Source organism: Pezoporus flaviventris, unplaced genomic scaffold (assembly GCF_033815535.1).
Source record: "Pezoporus flaviventris isolate CSIRO_AGI_PZ_B2104156 unplaced genomic scaffold, CSIRO_AGI_Pfla_v1 ptg000025l, whole genome shotgun sequence".
Lineage (NCBI taxonomy): Eukaryota > Metazoa > Chordata > Aves > Psittaciformes > Psittacidae > Pezoporus > Pezoporus flaviventris.
The window spans coordinates 22,713,252-22,732,758 of record NW_026892573.1 but is presented as its reverse complement, the minus strand read 5'-3'; the positions used below and the strand labels follow the sequence as shown (position 1 = coordinate 22,732,758).

Below are 19,507 nucleotides of genomic sequence, written 5' to 3'. Positions count from 1 at the left end.
AAAACCACACAGATTGAACATGTTCCCTGAGCACATGGAAAGACAGTGTTTTGTAGACATTGCACATAGCCTTTTGAAAACTTGCCATGCTGCATCTTTAATTCAATCAGGGAATATTAAAGGGACCATTAAAGATGTTGGCTCTTTTTTTTTTTTTATTCCAAGCAGTATGACCTCAGGCAGACACCTATAGATTTAGCATAATGCCAAGACACTAAGAAAAAAATATGATTATAACATCAGTGACCATTATAGAAAAAACTAATGAACCTGTCAAACTTATGATTAGTTTTAGACACACGGAATAAAGCATGACATTGGAGTGAACCACAGATTGTATTATATGATCAGAAACTATATGGTCCTCATCTTACCTAAATCAATAAAAAATGCCATTTAGTCTCCATAAATTTTCAGACAGTCATAATATACGTTACTCCTAAATATAGAATTTCTCTTCTTTTGCTGAACACTTACATTCTCCAGATCTAATATCAGTAAAATTGCAGTGAATAATTTCTGGATATGTAAGAAATGCATTTTCTTCACATAAACTCCCCAAAAACTATTTCTGCTCCGTTTTTTGAAAACAGTTTTTTAAAGTATCGGAAAATAGTCTGTTTTTCTATTCTAAGCAATACATAAACCACCCTTAGTGAATGCTGTAAAGAGGAAATGGTATCTACATTTATAGAAAGTGTAAAGGCTGCCAACCAACATTTTCTGTACATCGCAAATTATTTATCCCACTGCAATCTTTTCTGACAACAACGTAATTGCTTCAATAATACAAAAACTAGAAAACAGCTTTTGCCACGCAAATCTTAGTAGTACATAAAATAGAAAGCAGGGTGTAACTATTGAACAGAATATCATAGGATGAGGAAAATATTTCTTCATAGCACAATTCATTCAGTATTGAATTCAGAAGAACATTTCACTTATTCCTGGAGAGTTTTTTTATTCTTTGCTGCCTGAAAAGTTCCATACACATTTTATACTTATTAGTAATACTTATTGTTGGTGAACATGATTTTGTAACACATCAGAAATGATTCTTTTCTTTAGAAGTAAATAAAAAAGATCAAAAAGAACTGCAAACATTAAGAACCTGACAACAGAAAGGATGGAAAATTTGTACAAGCCATGTCAGAGAAAAAGTGTAGGGCAGAGCAATGCCTGCAATATGATCAGAGAAAGGATGGTAGCTAATGAGTCAAAACTGATCTTGAGCATCTTACTCAAAGGCAGTTTGATCACTAAGAAAAATGTGTCATTTTAACTAGGGCTGTTCTGTAAGGAAACTCTTTTACTGCAACCCTGTTAAATGAGCCCCCCCAAAAAATTTTTTTTTACAAAGCTCTTTGATATGCTTCCTTATATCATAAAAGCCAAGACCTGTGCCTGCCCTTCAAGAGCAGATCAACACATTGGAAATGTAGTGAGGAACATTAGGCTTAGGAAGAAATCACAGGTTCTGTGACTGCAGGGGAATGTGAACTCAGATTTTTGCTGAGCAAGTGAAATACACCAGACCGGTGGAGAAATGCTGCTATTGTGTGCTCCACTGTCTGTGTTCAAGTCCTGTCTCACAAATTGACTTGAGGAAATTTTCAGTAATATTTAGGTAATAAAGCAAAAGATTCAAAAGATTTCCTTGTGTCAGAGTTTTATATGTGACAATTTTCGGACTCTCTTCACTCCCAATGCTCTAACTCGTGGTATTCCCAATGGCCTGTCATGGCCAATCTCTGTATACATTTACCCAACTTTCTAGCCACTGAAAAAGGTTGGACCTCTGTAAAATGTTCAGAGATATGACAGTAAAATGTGCCTTTGGCAGTACTGCTGGGCAGGTGTGATACTGAAAGCATTCTGCAGCCCTAAGCCTCCAGTGTGCACCCTGGACATACCTGACGGACACATGCCCTGGCTGGCGGGTAGGGAGGGTCCTCTGGTACAGATAAGCAGGAGGTCAGGACTGCAGAGTGTCCTATGAATATCATGGAGATAGAAACATGGACATAAGGACAATGGTAACAACAAAGGTAATCAGAGGTACAAATCCTAACACCTTGCTTAGAAAAGTGTGCATCCCACACCTAAACCAGTAAATGCTTCACAGCAGAGAGAAGATGGCATGCCCCAAACACTATTGCCTGTGACTTCAAGGTCATAATAATGTACTCTTAAAAACTCCTTTTTCACTACATCTCTGGGTGTCACTTCTGACTCAGTATAACCCTGGAGCAGGACTGACTGAGCACCCTAGCAAGGTATTGCTCATCCTGAGCTGACAGAATTGCACTAAAAAGACAGAAAATGAATGTTCCATTTACTGCTGAAGTTAGGCTGATCAAGGGCTATGAAACGGGTGTGTGGAGGGAGGGGCATCTACAGATATTAAGGGTTTGGTTTTTTTTAAATCATAGGCAACTGACTCTGTCAGTTTGCTGTACCCGTTATCACTGATGAGATCCTGATGTAGCATGACACAAATAAAGAAATACAACAATAATAATCTCTTAATCTTGTTCACTTTTTCATGTTCCCCGTAAGTGTCATATCTTCTTGTGAGTATTAAGGTAGAATAAAGTAAGTAAATGACAGTTTCAGATGGAGTGGTTTTGATAAATACAAGCTGTTACAGTGGAGGTTTATTGTTTCAATTTTTCTTAATACAGAACCCACTGCTGCTCCCATCGATGTCACAGCTACAAGTTTGTCTGTATCAGAGATTCTTGTTGCGTGGAAACATATTAAAGAAAGTCTAGGAAGACCACAGGGATTTGAGGTATGAACACAGAATATCATAATGAGAAGTCTTGTTGCTTTTGCTAACGTTGCAGTCTGTTAACATGTGCAGTAGTGAAACTTCAATAGAAATTATGCTCAGTTTAGCATACATATGACTAGCTGTAGAACATCGGTCACAGCTGTAGCGCCAGAACATATTTTATTTATTTGTGCTTGAAAACTGTTCAACACCAGTTCTTATAACATCTCTTTGATACTTCAGAAAGAGCAGAAAGAACTTCAAGTGACCCGGCATACCTCTTTCTGGGTATCTGGGTAATCTTCCCCTCAGGCTGGGAAGATTAGGTATTGACTGTTTCCATCTCTAAGTGACCAGTTCAAACTTGTTATTTACTGAGGGCAGTCGACACAGAGCAAGGAAAGAACCTCTGCCATCCATGTGCTCTCATGCCGCAGGGGATGGAGGGCATCTGCTGGGCAGATCATAAGAGGTCAACGTCAGGATGGGAAGCAGCTGCCACACTCAAGCTCAAGCTCAATAAAGCTTACTAGCAGACAGCTCTTCCTGAGATGGGAAAAGAGAACCCGTCATGGCAGTGGACTTCCTCACACTTTTGGATCCATTTGTAGCTTTGGATTCAATTTACAATCCAAACCTCCAGGAACAGATCATATTTAGGACTAAAGCTATACTTTGGGGCCACTACAACCCATCCTGACCTTGTGGTTCAGGCTGTCTGATTCTCATGAAGTATCTCAGCTAGACTCAATTTACTGATTTTGGGGTGCAGGTTGTTTGACTTGCTTTAGTCCCTTAGAGAGTGCTGACTCTTTCCTGATTCTCTATAGTAACAATGATAAGATAAATGTGTAGCTCTGTGGCAGATACCAATCAAATGAATGTTTGAAGATGCCTTGTGACCTACTAGCGTGGAGTGTCTCCCTTGCAGCATGTCTGGACAAGAGCTGGGGCTGATGACCATCACTTATGGCCTTAGGAAGGAAATGTAGGTGCTTGGGCAGCATCAGTCACCACGATCTCCAGCACACCCTCAGGCTGGACAGTCATGACCAGGAAAGTACATTTGCCCACAGTTTAGACACAGTCAGCATTTTTTAACCTGGTTGCAGTAGCCTCTTATACTTAGATGTTCCCATATTGCTGCCCAGATTTACTGTCTTTCTATCAAAGGTGGTCTTCCTGATTTGGAAAGTGTTTAAACCTTTGGAGTTCAGCATACTCTGACACCAACAGTATCTGTTGTCTCTGTGTCTCTCATGGACTTCTTAGATTTGAAATTGGAAATTGTTATTGATACAGCAGGGGTTATTAACATTGAACCTTGCTGTACACCAATTTTAGGATTTTAGCATGAAGATTACAGAATAAATACTTCAAGCCAGGGACCTGCAGTTGACAGAACAAAAAATGAAATATATATAGAAGAACACTTCCTTTCTACCTTGTCCATGAGTGTATTGAGCCTTCAGAGGTACTAATTTTATCTGGGAGAGGAGGGTGCTTTCTCCCCTGCCCCACGTTTTCCCTCTTTGTTCATTTAGCCAGAATTTCTCTGCCTGCTTTCTGACAGACAGATTTTTCAGGAAGTAGTTTGCTCTTCTCTGTCCTCATTCCCAGGAAGAATTATGAACAGAGCAACCCTTACTCAATTTAAAAAAAAGGTAAATGCTGCTCTTCTGCATCATTCAACAGGACAGAACACCATCTGAGGACAGTATTGCTAGATCTTTTTAGTTCCATTTTTTGGGAGGATTGCAAGAAAAAGGAGATAGCGACTTACAGGATCAGTATAGTGAGTCAGTTTGTTACAGTATTCACTTAGGAACACTAAGTCCACACTGTGAGACAAATTTTGCTAACATACTGACAGTTTCTCTTTAAAGCACGCTCTCAGGGCAGAAAGGAAGGACCTTGTATAGTGAGAACTGGGGTTAAATTGCCTCCCCCAAAGAACAAGTTTTATGCTTTCCATACAATTTTCTTTCTTCAGCTTCTGTGAACACTATTTTAATTCAAAAACTGATTATGAAAGTTTATCATATGTGGAACAGTGCATAAAATAGCTTGAAATACTCCCTTAATCTATAAATAGCAAATAAATAACATACAGAAATACAGAGACTTCGATAAAAAGATGAGTGAATTTTATTTTAACAATCATATCCTATTGTGGACTGCAAGCAAAATCTTGCCTTAGATTCAAATTGAATGAAAAATAATCTGACTAGCCACTCTGTTTTCACGTCTCAATTTGTATTCTGCCTGTGGTCACTACAGCAGTGACAACCTCCTACATGGTCTTCACATTTCCTGGCCTTTTAGCAACAGCAGTATAAAAGGGAGGGTGGGGGCATATTTTTTTTTACCATTTGAATGTTTGGGCTCTAATCAGCAAAAGTGACAGAATATTTACTACATATGGACAAGTTCACAGTGACCCACTTTCACTCCAGCCCTGTTTGCACTTTGTGCTAAGGAGTAATGAAAGGCAAAGTAACTTAACCAATTTCATGTTGTCATCCCTGAAAGGCGATGTTAACTGTTATGTCACATGAGTTTTATGCAAGGTTTCCTGTTCTCCTTTGCATCTTCCAAAGCACGTATTATTCCTGACTTTAGTACAGGTTTGTCAGCTGTCTGCCCAGCCTTACTAAATATATGCTAGCTACACTCTGATAAAGTAGAAGTGGCTTGAAAACTTTGTCAGAATACTAGAAAAATGCAGTGTGTATTTCATACTTAAAGTTTAGGATCCATAACCTGAAGGTTATAAAATCTGTTTTAGCCCTAGGCAATATTTTCTTTGTCACTCATACTGGTAGAGAAGGGAAAGAGAAAAAACTCCTGGCTGGAAGACAAGGTCTTTTTCTTTTCTTTTTTCTTTTCCAGAAAACCAAGGCTAATACTTAAGTATACATCACAAAGCTCATGTCTTTTTCAGTGGAACTCCCCCAAGGCATATGAGCTTGACTCACCTAATCAAAAGATCAAGTTGCAACAAAAAATTTTGAAAAGTAGAAAATCTTGAATGCCACTTTCAGAGAGGATTACTTGACATAATAATTTGTTTATATCATATTCTGCTTTTTCAAAGAGAAATATTCAAGTTTTTTGCTGTTTCTTAGATATATGTTGTATATTTTACACTGGAAGAGAAAGATACGTCTACTGGAATTTTGGTGTGGGTTTGTTTTGTTTTCATAGAATCATAGAATAGTTAGGGTTGGAAAGGACCTTAAGATCATCAAGTTCCAACCCCCCTGCTATAGACAGGGACACCTCACACTAAACCATGCCACCCAAGGCTTTGTCCAAACAGGCCTGGAACACCACCAGGGATGGAGCATTCACAACTTCCCTGGGCAATGCATTCCAGTGACTCACCACCGTTACAAGAAAGAACTTCTTCCTTATTCTGTTTAAATTTTAACCCGTTACCCCTTGTCCTAATGAAGAGTCCCTCCCCAGCATCCTCCTAGGCCCCCTTCAGATACTGGAAGGCTGCTATGAGGTCTCCATGCAGCCTTCCCTTCTCCAGGATGAACAGCCCCAACTTTCTCAGCCTGTCTTCATACGGGAGATGCTCCAGTCCGCTGATCATCCTCGGGGCCCTCCTCTGGACTTGTTCCAACAGTTCTATGTCATTTTTATGTTGAGGACACCAGAACTGCACACAAAACTCCAAGTGATGTCTCACGAGAGCAGAGTAGAGGGGCAGGATCACCTCCTTCGACCTGCTGGTCACGCTGCTTTTGATGCAGCCCAGGATATGGTTGGCTTTCTGGGCTGCAAGAGCACACTGAAGCCAGCTCATGTTCATTTTCTCATAGACCAAGTCCTTCTCTGCAGGGCTGCTCTGAATCTCTTCTCTGCCCAACCTGTAGCTGTGCCTGGGATTGCTCTGACCCAGCTGTAGGACCTTGCACTTGGCATGGTTAAACTTCATGAGGTTGGCATCAGCCCACCTCACAAGTGTGTCAAGGCCCCTCTAGATGGCATTCATTCCCTCCAGTGTATCAACCAAACCACACAGCTTGGTGTCATTGGCAAACTTGCTGAGGGCGCATTCAATCCCACTGTCCATGTCAGCAACAAAGATGTTGAACAAAACAGGTCCCAACACCGATCCCTGAGGGACACCACTCGTTACTGGTCTCCAGCCGGACATTGAGCCATTGACCACAACTCTTTGCGTGCGGCCATCCAGCCAGTTCTTTATCCACCGAGTGGTCCATCCAACAAATTGATGTCTCTCCAATTTAGAGACAAGGACGCCATGTGGAACAGTGTCGAATGCTTTGCACAAGTCCAGGTAGATGACTGTCGTGGTTTAAAACTTAGCCATGGAGTCTCTCTCTCTCCCCCCCTCCCCCCTGCCTTGCCCTCCCCCTGCTCAGAGGGATGGGGAGGGTTAGGGTTAGAGTTAGGGTTAGGGTTAGGGTTTCAAAAGAATGCAACTCCCACGGGTTGAAATAAGAACAGTTTAGTAACTAAGGTATAACACAAATCACTACTGCTACCACCAATAATAATAATGATAAAGGAAATAATAAGGGAAAAAAATAAAATACCACCCGCCGACCGATAATATCCAGCCCGACTGAGCAGCAACAAATACCTAGTCCAACCCTGCAGTGCACCAGCCCTTCCTGGTAACTCCCAGTTACATCCTGGGCATGACGTGCTGTGGTATGGAATACTTCTTTGGCTAGTTTGGGTCAAGTGTCCTGTCTCTGCTTCGTCCCGGCTTCCCCTCCTCCCTGGCAGATCATGAGGCTCACAAAGTGGTTGGTCAGACTAAACATTTGAGCAGTAACTAGAAACATCGGTGTTATCAGAGCTGTTCCCTGGCCGAAAGTCAAAAACACAGCACTGCACCAGCTACTAAGAAAGAGAAAAAATGACTGCTACTGCTGAACCCAGGACAACTGCTCTACCCCTATTCATCATTTCCCTAGTCCCATTATAGAAGGCCACCAAATTGGTCAGGCAGGATTTCCACTTAGTGAAGCCATGCTGGCTGTCACCAACCACCTTGTTTTTCATGTGCCTTAGCATGCCTTCCAGGAGAATCTGCTCCAAGATTTTGCCACGCACAGAGGTGAGACTGACTGGTCATCCATTTTCCCCTTCTTGAAAATGGGGGTTATATTTCCCTTTTTCCAGTCGTTGGGAACTTCACCTGACTCATGTGATCTTTCAAATATGATGAGGTTTTTCAATTAGTGAAGTATACGTTGAAGTAGTTTAGAAAGAACATATTGATGTTTCTTCCAGAGGCTGGAAAAACAAGATGGAAAAAAGAAGAACTGGTGTTCCATCAGCCTGAATAGCAATTTACAAGACTTCACTTTTGGAATTAATGAATTTTCCCAAAGAATAAATTAGCAATTGAGCAGTTCTATGTATAAGTCAGTTTTGCCTACAGAGTTACTCTTATGCTGATTCAAACCCTTCTAAAACCCTGAAGACTAGAACAAAGAGTTTATAGGAGAGCAGTACTACTGTTTTTTAAGTCTTGAAGGTACGGATCACTCCCTACATCTGTAATGTGAGCCTCAAGAGAACCATATCATTTGCAACTTCTCTACCGCAAATAGTTTGTTACAAGACTACTAGCTTACCTAAAATCAGGAATGTAGATAATTATTGATTTTTTATAAGAAAATATGATTAGATATTTGTCATAGTCCTCAAGGTTGAGGTACAGTATCAATTTTCATTCCATGTGTATGCAGGACGATGTGGTAGAAAAGAGTACCTGAGAAAAGCGATGGAGAATTTAAGTTACTCCAGAGAATACTCCAGAACCTAGGAGTATTGAACAGTTTTCTTTCTTCTTTCAGTCAACAGTTGTTTTGGTGAGAGGGAAGGAACTGAGGTTGATTTATAGACTTTTTTGCAGGAACCTGTCACCTTGTCACACCAGTGTCTTGATATGACATGAAAAGTACCTCTTCTGCTGTCCTAAGTGCTTGGTTCTCCTGCTGCACTAACATATAAATGAATTCATGTACCAGTTCAAGGCAGTTTTGTGATAATGATATTTAAAATAGTTTTTATGAAATCTGAATCATGGTGAGGTTTTTTACGGGGCTAGTAGCAGTTCTTTGATCTCACCGCACTTTCTCCCCTGGCATTTTCAGTACTCTGAGATCTCTTTGAGTTCATTTTCAGTTATGTCAGTACTGTTGATGTTGGTAAATACTCAGTTGGAGAGCACAGGAAAGTTTGTGTCCAGTCCTGTTCAGCCTACCTAATTTAGGCTTTTATTTGATATGCTCAAGTTGTAGCTTTAATTCTCTGTAGTCAACAGAAGAGTATCCAGAGAATAACTCCGACTTTACTGAATTTAGAGAAGAGGGCCTGCAATTAGATCACTAATTTATATCAAAGTATGCATACCCTAGGAACCAGTTTAAGAGAAGAGTAATTAAAATTAGTAAGATACCGTTTAACCTAAAACTTCAGGGGTGTGGTCTGTAAACATTATAGGCAGAAAAATTTTACACAGAAACAAATTTTTAACATGATGATTTAACAATTGCTTAACCCACAGTTAAGACAAAGCAGGCTGCACATTCCCGCATCTCCTCTAGTCAGTTGTTTAAACACTATTGATTTCTCTCCAGCTCAAAGTTCCCCCACCATTGACCTCAGTCAACAGTTATCTGAGTTCTTTTTTAATAACCAGTTTTTCCTTTAGTCCATGCAACAAATGGATGTTGCGTTATGAAAGAAAGGGAAATGCATATTTTAAGATCAAAGTCCAAACTCACCTGGCAAAACTTTAAGAGGATTTTTAAAAGCAGGGACCAAACATGTAAGGGCTTTGAAGTACAGAAGAAATTGAAATAGAAGCATTGACTAATTGCATTTCATGCTTTTAGTGCTTGATACCATGTATCAATTCCCCTAAGAATATCCCTTTGCCATGTGGTACAGCAGAACTGGTCGGGAATATCACATGGTTATTTTTGCAGATTTAACATGTGCAAAATATAATTAGTATATTAGTATGCCATATAAACAGTGGTGCAGTGCATTTCCAAATGGGAGAGAAATATCAAGAGGGCTGAGTTATGTTTTTTTCCACTCTCATCAGGCTTTAATACCTATATAGTCCTAACACCAATATTTGGAGAATCAGTTTTTCACAACTTCTTTATGCAAATAAGCTTCCATGCAAAAGCTGGGGATTATCTACTGTGTTGTACATTGCATTCACATGAGACATGGTGTGCCCTGTGAATAAATAATGAGACCTATTAAGCTACCTACAGCTGTGCTTCTGGCTTTCTAGAACCAGCATTTCACTACTTTAGTTACATTTCCATCCCTGCTACTGTCCCCCTGTGAAACCCTGGGCAAGTATCTTTTCCTTTCTGACTACCTCCCCATTGGATCCTCAGCAGACTTCAGTTAATGGATGATAGGGTCTCCAGGACACCTCACTTTGTCTCTCACTACCTGTTTGTACACGTGGCTCTCATCAATGTAGTGTTAAGTTTGTAAAGATGAATTGCAAGTAAAATGAAAAGAATCTGACCAATCAAGAGATAATAAGCATTCAGTCCTAGTGTGTGAATAAATGGTTGTTCATTCTTTTTTCCTTTCAAGAAAGCTGTAACTAGGTATTACTTCAGATACCAGTAGGGTTGGTCAATCTTTCAGCTAGCTAAATACAGCAGTGAATTATACATTTCAACAAGTGGTGACTATAGATAGATAGATTAGTTGTCTGAGCTGTACTTAATCTAAGTATTAAAGCAACCGCATTTAAACATGAGATAATGCAGGCACACACGCACAAAAAGACAGATACCTATATGAATTTTACAACTGAAAGAGTAGACTTTGAATTAGCACAAACTGATATACCGTCGATCAAAATTAACAAAGCCACTTTATTCAAGTGAATATATGACCTCAAATGTGTATTTTTTTGCAGCCAGGTCTTTCTAGATTTTATTTTTTATTAATAGAAGTCCTAGTGTAATTATAAAAGGTCAGCATAGTACTCATTGATCTTATTTCCCTATGAACCCCTTGGTTTTTAAGGTTTGCCATTTTTGGGGAGATACATTTGCAGGAGTGCTCTATTGTCCATGACCTTTTTCTCAGTGGAAAAGTAATCCAGATATAATATGAATAACTTATTATGAAATAAGCAACTTCACAGAAAAGGTCAAAATGTGGAATAAATGCAAGCAGGTCTCAGTATGAATAATGGTAAGCTGAATAGAGGTCTTTGAATGGTACATTAGTGACATCTCCTGTTAAGGAAGATAGGGCCCCATGAGAACTACCTTACTTGAGTATGTCACCTAGATACATTAAAAAGATACAGCACTGCTTTTTTCCAGTTATGCCCTGCAAATACCTGGTCCCTGAGGAAAGAGACTAGTCAAATTCCTAGCTCAGGTCTATACCCTCTTTGAGATTATGAGTGCAGGTATCAGAAATATGGACTAAGAACCACCAAAGATCATTTATAGGGGGTTTATGCCTGAAAAGGAAGGGCATAAAAATATCAAAATCGTGTTTTGAAACACAAGTTTTGAAACCTGTTTCTATTCAAGAACTAAAACTGAATCCACTTCCTTCTTTTTTCTTCATATAAGATTTTTCAGATGAATGAAAGATTCCCTTTGGTGTTCTGTCACTTCCTATTCATTACGCTGATAGGAAATCTCATGGCTCTCAGTTGCAAAAAGACCAGGAAAGGAATATTGCTCACAACATTTCTTAACTGGTGTGGTCACAGCTTTCCAGGGTAAACATAGATATTCTGGTGACATAGCAGAGGTTGAGCTTTCCATGAATTCTCTGAAATGTTCATCTTTTCTGACTTTACTTAGATGTTCTCGTGCCAGTGCACAGCAATTCAATGAGCTTCAGGTAATACTGTGATATTCTGAGTCTTGCCATTTTGGAGATGTAAGCTTTGCTTGGCTCTGAGGTTAGGCTGCAAATCCCACAGGTTTAAAAAGGGCCTTATGATCAGACAAAAATCATAAATGGCAAAATGACTCTCCACAGGACAAGTACAAGCATCTGGCCCTTCCCAGGTGCCTATATTAACCCTTCATTTGGTTCCTTGTTGGCAGGTTGGTTACTGGAAGGACATGGAGCAGGAAGAAGCAGCAGAAAAGGTCAAAACTGAGGGAAATGAGTCATCCATTCTACTGACAGGATTAGAAGGAAACACATTATATCATCTAACAGTGAGGGCGTACAATGCTGCAGGGTATGGACCACCTAGCACTGCTGTGCAGGCAGCAACCAAGAAGTCCCGTAAGTGATCTCAGTACCTTTGCTCAAAGGGAGAAGTCAGGGATCAACCTCTGCCCTCTTAAGTTTTCCTTTAATAAGGGTCTATATAAGTTGTTTTTTTTTCTTTAGTAAGAGTGAATAATAATCAGGAATGATTCATGGCTTTGCTTTGATATTTAGACATAAATTCAAATGACTTTGCATTCATAAAAAAGTTTATATTCATAGAAAACAAGGCATTTTTCATAAAGACGGAAGGGCAAAGAGTTCAAGTTCATAAGCTCCACAGAGGTTATGGGATGGGCAGAGTAGATACACCACAATCTATTAAATGACAATTATGATACCAAAAAAAAAATCATTAAGTATTCTTGCTAGAGCTGGGACCTTCCTAACACAACCAGTTGTAAACGTAATGAAAGATTACATTATATGTTACATATATGTTACATTAATAGGTAGTTTATTTTGATTTTCAAGAAATTACCTATAAAATGTATTTATGTACGTGCTATTTTTTTCTTCTCAGCTCCCAGCCAAGCACCAGGCAATGTTATGTGGATACAGGAAGGCTCTCATGTTTCTCTTGGGTGGGAGCCAGTCAAATCTCTAGCTAATGAATCTGATGTAAAGGGATATAAGGTCAGTGCTTCCCTCCCTTGCTCACCTTTCTCTCTTCCAAAAATTCCTCTTCCTTGTTGGCTTTTTACCTCTTTCTTGTTTCTCTCTGTAAATCAAGTAGGTTATACAGACTGTCTGCAATCAGTTTTCACCATGAAAAGCAATAAATAAAACTGAAAAGAGCAAATTGTCCCAACATTTTCTGTGTTGTGATTTTCAACTAGTGATTATAAACTGAGTAAACTCTATCTGAAAGGGTCAGATCATCATATCTGACTCAGAAGTGGCTATTAATAAGACCAGCCTGCAATGAAATTCCTACTAACACTTCAATTTAACTGTGTTTGCAGTAGGATTTAGAGAAATGCGAAAGAATAAGGCATATTAAAATGACATTAAAATTAATATTTTTATAGAGCAGAAACACAAATAATTCAATTTGTTTTGTGATCATGTTGGTGGTGTTCAACAATTTGGATGGTAACATCTGGCATTTAAAGTTTTGAAGTTTTAAAGAGTAAAATCCAGATTAGCTCTTAAATATCAAATAATAATAAACAACGAAATTCACTTTAATCTTTTAAATCACAGCAGAATGATTTTGAATTTTTTGGGGGGGTGAGAAGTTGAAGCATATATACAATCCTTTCTATAGACTACAGTTTGACATTCCCTCTGATACATCAGAAAGTATCAACAAGAAAGTGTAAAATAGTTCACATAAACCAGAAGCTGCTCTAACCTTTATCGGAATAGTTGAGATTCTGAAAAAGTTATGAATAGTTAAGATTCTGAAAAGTTGACTGCTTTGGATTTTTTACACCCCTCTGACCTTTTCAGTATTGCCTGGGAACAGAAACTTACACAGAACCAAAAAGACAGGCATATACTCACCTGCTTTCCTCCCATGTGCTATAAGCTTGCACTGAGTTTCACAGGAGATGCAGGGACAGATCTGAGCTAATCTCAGCTAACTTAGCCAAGGTAAACACAGTAAGGACATTATTTCTGGCATTTTCTTTACATTTAAAGTTGGATTCTTAAGCCAAAACCACAAATACCTACTTGAGCTTGGGGATAAGAATTTGAATCAGAACCCCAAATGCATTTTGAAGAAATATTTTAGAAAACCATGTGAAACACCTAATGTTGGAGAGGGCAAATGCTGTATCTTTGGTCTGGGTCATAATCAATGTCCTTTCACATTCATTAATTGATAATATACTTTGCTATTAATGTTTTGAAATCATTGGGGAGAGGGAAGAACAGCACATGGCTGTTGTCAAGAAAACTTTAATGAAATCATGAAACAGTTCACATTTCACTGACTGCGCTATCTACACAAAATGTCTGGGATATAACTCAAAAGACCATTATAACCATCTACTTTATTGACATAGGTATTATTTAGGCAAGAAGGCCAGAGCAACAGTCAAGTTATAGAAACACAGAAAACCTCTGCAGTGGTGCTTCTTCCCGATGTTGGTGTCTACATCATTGAGGTCTGTGCTGTCAGTGAAGGAGGAGATGGGACTGCAAGTCCCCAGATCAGAGTTCCATCTCTTGCAGGTAAGGCTACACTTATATTAGGAGGAGTGGTGATTATAGCAATGCTTATTAATTCTATTATTCTCTACCTGAAAAAAAGAAAAACTAACAACCACCCAAAAATCAAAAAACATTCTCACAATTCTCTAGCTATTAGATGAAATCATTAATCAGTCTTCAGCTCTATGCTGAAACAAAAGCATCTAGTGCCATTTCAAATGCTCAAGAGCATCTGAGGCATTCATGTGGGGCTGATAAACAAAGCAGAGGATTTACAGGAAACTTCTCTCTTTCTAGGATAACATCTACAAACCAAACAGAGCTGTAGATGTCTGCACATGTACTAGGTGTCTCAAATAGCATTATAGTCAGCTGAGATGTAATCCATACAGACCAACAGTGGAGCCTAGACAACAATTCAGCTGATCTTCTGAATTTAAATAGTTGGACAGAGGCACATCAGGACACCCTATGGTATCCCAAACATTTGCACAGAACTGGCAGATACTATGTGAGACTTAAAGGATACACATATCATTCTGGACCACTAGTCAGAGGCCAGAGGTGTACTATTTAACACAGCTAAAATGGCATGCATTTAGTTAGCCTGCTTTAGAATAAGCTGAATTTCTCTATAGGTTCCACTGACTCAATTGAGTAGATATTATTTTATTAAATTATTAAGGTATTATTATGATGTTAATTATGATGTCTAGCTTCTATTTCCTCAGTTACTGCAATATACTGAAAGAATTTAAAGTATCAGTATTATACAGGTAAGAAAGGGATGGAAGGACTAGTGGCAAGAACCAGAAAATAACACTGTCTTTTGCCTAAACATAGCGAAGCATCTTAATTCTAACTTTCTGCTAACACTTTAAAATTCTACCAAACATTGCTTTTTAGGAGTCCTTAAGGACAACTATCCAAAAAGTGTGAGCCTGAAACTTCAATCTTCACCTAAATTTCAGCTCTACTCTAGTCACAAACTAGATGCAGGGCTATCATCAGAATGCAGAAGGCACCAATCCTTCCTCCATGGAATATGGAGTTTCATGGTTTCATATATCTTTTGAGCCATAATTCTAGGACGCAAAACCTTTCATTCCCTCTAACCTGGTATTTTTGATTAGATTACACACAACAGATCACTTCCACTTGGAACAACTGTTGTCCAAAGAAACGTAGTCTGGTTCCCTTCCCTGCAATCTGTTGCCAGCACCAGCCCATAGCACAATTACCATTAGAATGGCTTTTTAAAGGACTGTTATGATCTAATAACATCACTGGGCTGAGCAAAAGACCACATTTTCCTCTGGATAAACATCAAGATCAAGGGCTAGCTTTGATTCTTTGTTCCAGGAAGATTTGTGTTTGTGACTCAGGGCATCTTATGCAGTCTAATACTTTTTGAGGATTAAGGCATAAAATCACATACCGTTTTGGAACGTCCTATTCATTGTTCCTTCACTTTTAATTTTAGGAGGGAAAGTAACAAGTGCTCAATCCACCTTACATGTGTTGTCTACTTCCTCATCCTCGGTAACACTGATTTTGGCATTGATGGTTCCTTCAGCTTCATGGTGAAGACTGCAGATTTTGTTGTTGTTGTTATTTTTTTGCTTTACCTTGATGACACCAAGGGATGGAGTTTTATGTCTGTGGAGTAACTGGAAACCCAAGCTAATGCTTAAAGACCCATAGAAAAGCCTGTGGTGCACTTAGAGGAGCGTTGGAGACACGGTCAATAATTCATCAGGTTTTTTTCTCTTCTTTATTTGTAAAAGTCCTCTGGGGAGGGGACACTTCTTGGCCCAAAAATATGCAGATTGTATGTAATAAACTTTTGTAAGCAAAGATAATTTCTGTCAAAGGTACTTTACTTTTTTAATACGCTCTATTTTGGTGACCCCAGTCATGTATCATTAGTGGTGTCTAGTACAGTACATCTGTTTGGTTTGGAAAAAAAAACTTTTTAAAACATAGAACACAGTTTGATACAGCTTTGTCAAATACTTTTCTTGCATCACCTATGGCTGGTAGTTCCTACTGATTAGAGAAAAATAATAGTTTAGATACACAGACCACTGCAAAAGTAGAAAGAATTTGTTGATTATCTATTTAATAAAAATTGTGTATGGTTATGTATTTAATTAATAAAAAGAATCTCAAAAAATACTAGACAGCACACCCAGAAAGTAACAAAATGGAGCAGAAAAGCCATTTATTTTATTGCAAGATAAATGGAAAATGATTAAACAGAAACAGTCTGGTTTTTATCAAATCCCATATGATTTGATGTTAAATGAATCAAATATTTATTTTCAATAGCCAATAAAAATTCATAATGCATATGACAATGAAAACACTGGGAATTTAAACATTAGGCTGCTAAGAACACAAATAAAGCAATGCAAGGAGATAAACCTACTTTTTCCAACCGCTTCTCAGTTGTAACTTTTTGTTTTCCTCTGGGTCCATTTTTAGTAACATTCTGTGCTTTATGTATTTGATAATCAAGTTGAAGTATGTATGAAAGCATATTATGGAGAGAATATTAACATTGTTTGAAATGTAATCATTCACATATATACAGACTCAAGTAGGATATATATTGGAGAATGCTGTGTTCGAAAAAAATACTTGGCTAAGTGCTACTGGGCATCATTCCAGTTATTTAGCTAATTGGCTCTATTTCTGTAGCTCACTAGATATTACTCTTGTAGTGACTTTGCGCTGTCAGTTTTAATCCCCACTTTTTGCTGTACCAATTTTTCACTTGGTAGACGACATGGACAATTTTTCTACATTGGAAGACCTTTTCACATATTGGCACCTGAATCAAAATAATCCCCAGGATATGTGGCATGTGAGTTTGTACAGCTATGGTGGTGTGCACAGTGTTATGAGGGAGGGTGTTTTACCACCATGTATCTAGAGATCATGCCTAGGATGAACATTCCCTTGCCTTGGAAAAAGCAAGTCAAAATTGTTCAACAAGCATGTCCTAACGGCATAGTTCTACCGGCTGTCCATCCCTCCAAAAGTTTTGAAGCAAATCTATTTGGGTTGATGGGTTCTGGGTCTAAAATTCTCTAACTGTGCCCTTTCTTAGCAGCTTTAAAATAGTAGCTAAGAAGGCACAACTCAGATTGAGTGCTTGGTAGGTAAAAAGCTGACTGATCTTTTTTCTTTTGAGTATTTTATCAGTAAAATTTTTCAGAGATGGTTCAACTCAAATCTTTATTACCCACTAATATTTTAAATAATTTTCTAAAAAAAATAGGTTTTAAACTTACTTAATCACCACATTGCTAGGAAAACAAAGGCAGGACAAATAGCTGAGCAAAGACTATAGATAGAGACAAAAGGGGACCTTCTGCATCTCTGCTTCTGGAAAAGCCTTTGAGATCAAAGAAAGGAACGTGGAATGTACCTTGAGCAAACTCATAGAAAATACCCACCTGCTGTCACTTGTAAAGTAGCAGCACTGCTACTGTGCAAAGAACTTGCATCAGCAAACCATGATTTTTCAAAACGTTAAAATAAACAAGAATAAAGTGATGAACCAAAAATCAAAATGGCTATTTTATAAATTAGTTAAGCATAATTTCCTCTATTTTTTATACAGTTGCTTGCCAATGCAGTTTATTTCAGAGTATTCAAAAATGTTAGTCACTGATGGTGGCATTTTGATTTAACAGCTTTCTGAATACAATAAATGGCTACGCTTTATATGGAGAACAAAAGTCTGATGAGATAGAGCTGCATCTAGACATATCTATCTCGTTCTCTAGTATCAGGATACAGATAGAAATATTGAACATACCATCAGATAATGTAGTTGTATTACAGGGACAAAAAAGGGGTATGTTTTATATTCAACATCAACAGAATCTGTATTTTGCATCTTAAATATATTAATAAACATGTTTTAAATGTTTAAGTATCTATGTATTACCTATCTGTTACTTTGTAGAAGAAGATTCTTTATCATGACATACCCTTTTTTTAGTTGCAAAGGAAAGCTCTTTCCTTCTTCATGTAAAAGATTGTAATAGTGCAGTCTAGCGTCACTGAGGAGACTGTATTTTTGTATAATTCCACAAGATCTGTTTGGAAAAAAATAATTAGAAAGAAACTTTGTTTCGTAGACTAAAAAAAAACATAGTGTCATGGCCCATAAAAAAAATGTTAGATATATTGTATACAATCTGTATATATGCTATATATAATGGTATATACAATGTGGAAGACACAGTAATATAATAGTTCCTGTGTACTGTTCTTGTAACATTAGATCTTTTTAATAAATAATTCTCTTTTTATTGACTTTTATCTTATCTCCTGTCAGCTCCTGAATTATATTCATAGAGGACAGGGTGACACAAATATTCTGGATTCCAGAAGCAATAACAAAACTTTCAAGAAAATCATGTATCTGCACAGTGAATGTGGACAATGGAGCCATTAAAATTACATAATTTTTGGCGTCCTGCTAATTTCACATATGCACTGGTTTCCCTGTGTTGATATTATTCTTATAATTAAATAAGAGGAAGGTGCAAGAAGGCTGGAGCTCTCAACATGAAACTCTGCCTAACAAAAAATGCAAAATAAGTCTGCAAATCGGCTTCTGAGAAAAAAGGTCTGCGCTGAAGGAAAAAAACAACAACAAAATCATTAAAAAGAGCTGCTTTACAAAGAAGCCACCGAGGGCAATCCTCTATGTACTGATGTAATACATAGTTCCTGGGAACTCTCTGGTGTCTATGACATTCTTTCAAGTGTTACCAATACCCCATGGCTGTGCAGGTACATAAGCATGGTCTAGCCATTTCATATTCAGTTAAAATGCTGAGTTGCTTTGTCTTACATTTGAAATACTTTGTGTGACAAATCACAACAAAAAAGCTTTCAAAAATACACATCAAATTGTGGTGAAAAAGTATAATAATGGATGAGCCAATTATAACAAATATTTTTTGTTTGTTTATTTTATTTGTGATTTTAATAATCCCCAGTCACTTCTTTATAAAATGCATATTTATGGGGGTGAATGACTTTGCAACACATTAGGAAGTCAAAAAGCCCATTTTGAAAATAAAAATAAATTGGCACATCATCATTTGAACTGAGACTTCAATTACAAAATGAATATGGCCTACGTAGCATATTATATCAGGACTTGCATTAAATTAGTTCTGAATGTCACAGAAAACTGTAATGACCTGGTTTTGCTGACATGGAGAAGTGTGCATATTGAAATATACTGGAAATATC

The 19,507-nt window shown here is 38.0% G+C and overlaps 1 protein-coding gene across 5 annotated transcripts in view; it reads left to right on the top strand.

Moving 5' to 3' along the window:
- Window positions 1-18,567, top strand: part of CNTN5 (contactin 5) — a 723,743-nt gene extending 705,176 nt beyond the window's left edge. For all 5 annotated transcript variants that reach the window (XM_061457841.1, XM_061457839.1, XM_061457838.1 and 2 more), the window contains 5 exons: window positions 2,685-2,794; window positions 11,890-12,076; window positions 12,585-12,697; window positions 14,077-14,245; window positions 15,708-18,567. In XM_061457841.1, the coding sequence (XP_061313825.1) occupies window positions 2,685-2,794; window positions 11,890-12,076; window positions 12,585-12,697; window positions 14,077-14,245; window positions 15,708-15,811 (683 nt within the window). In that variant the 3' untranslated portion in view covers window positions 15,812-18,567. The remainder of the gene's footprint in view (window positions 1-2,684; window positions 2,795-11,889; window positions 12,077-12,584; window positions 12,698-14,076; window positions 14,246-15,707) is intronic.
- Window positions 18,568-19,507: the final 940 nt, after the last annotated feature.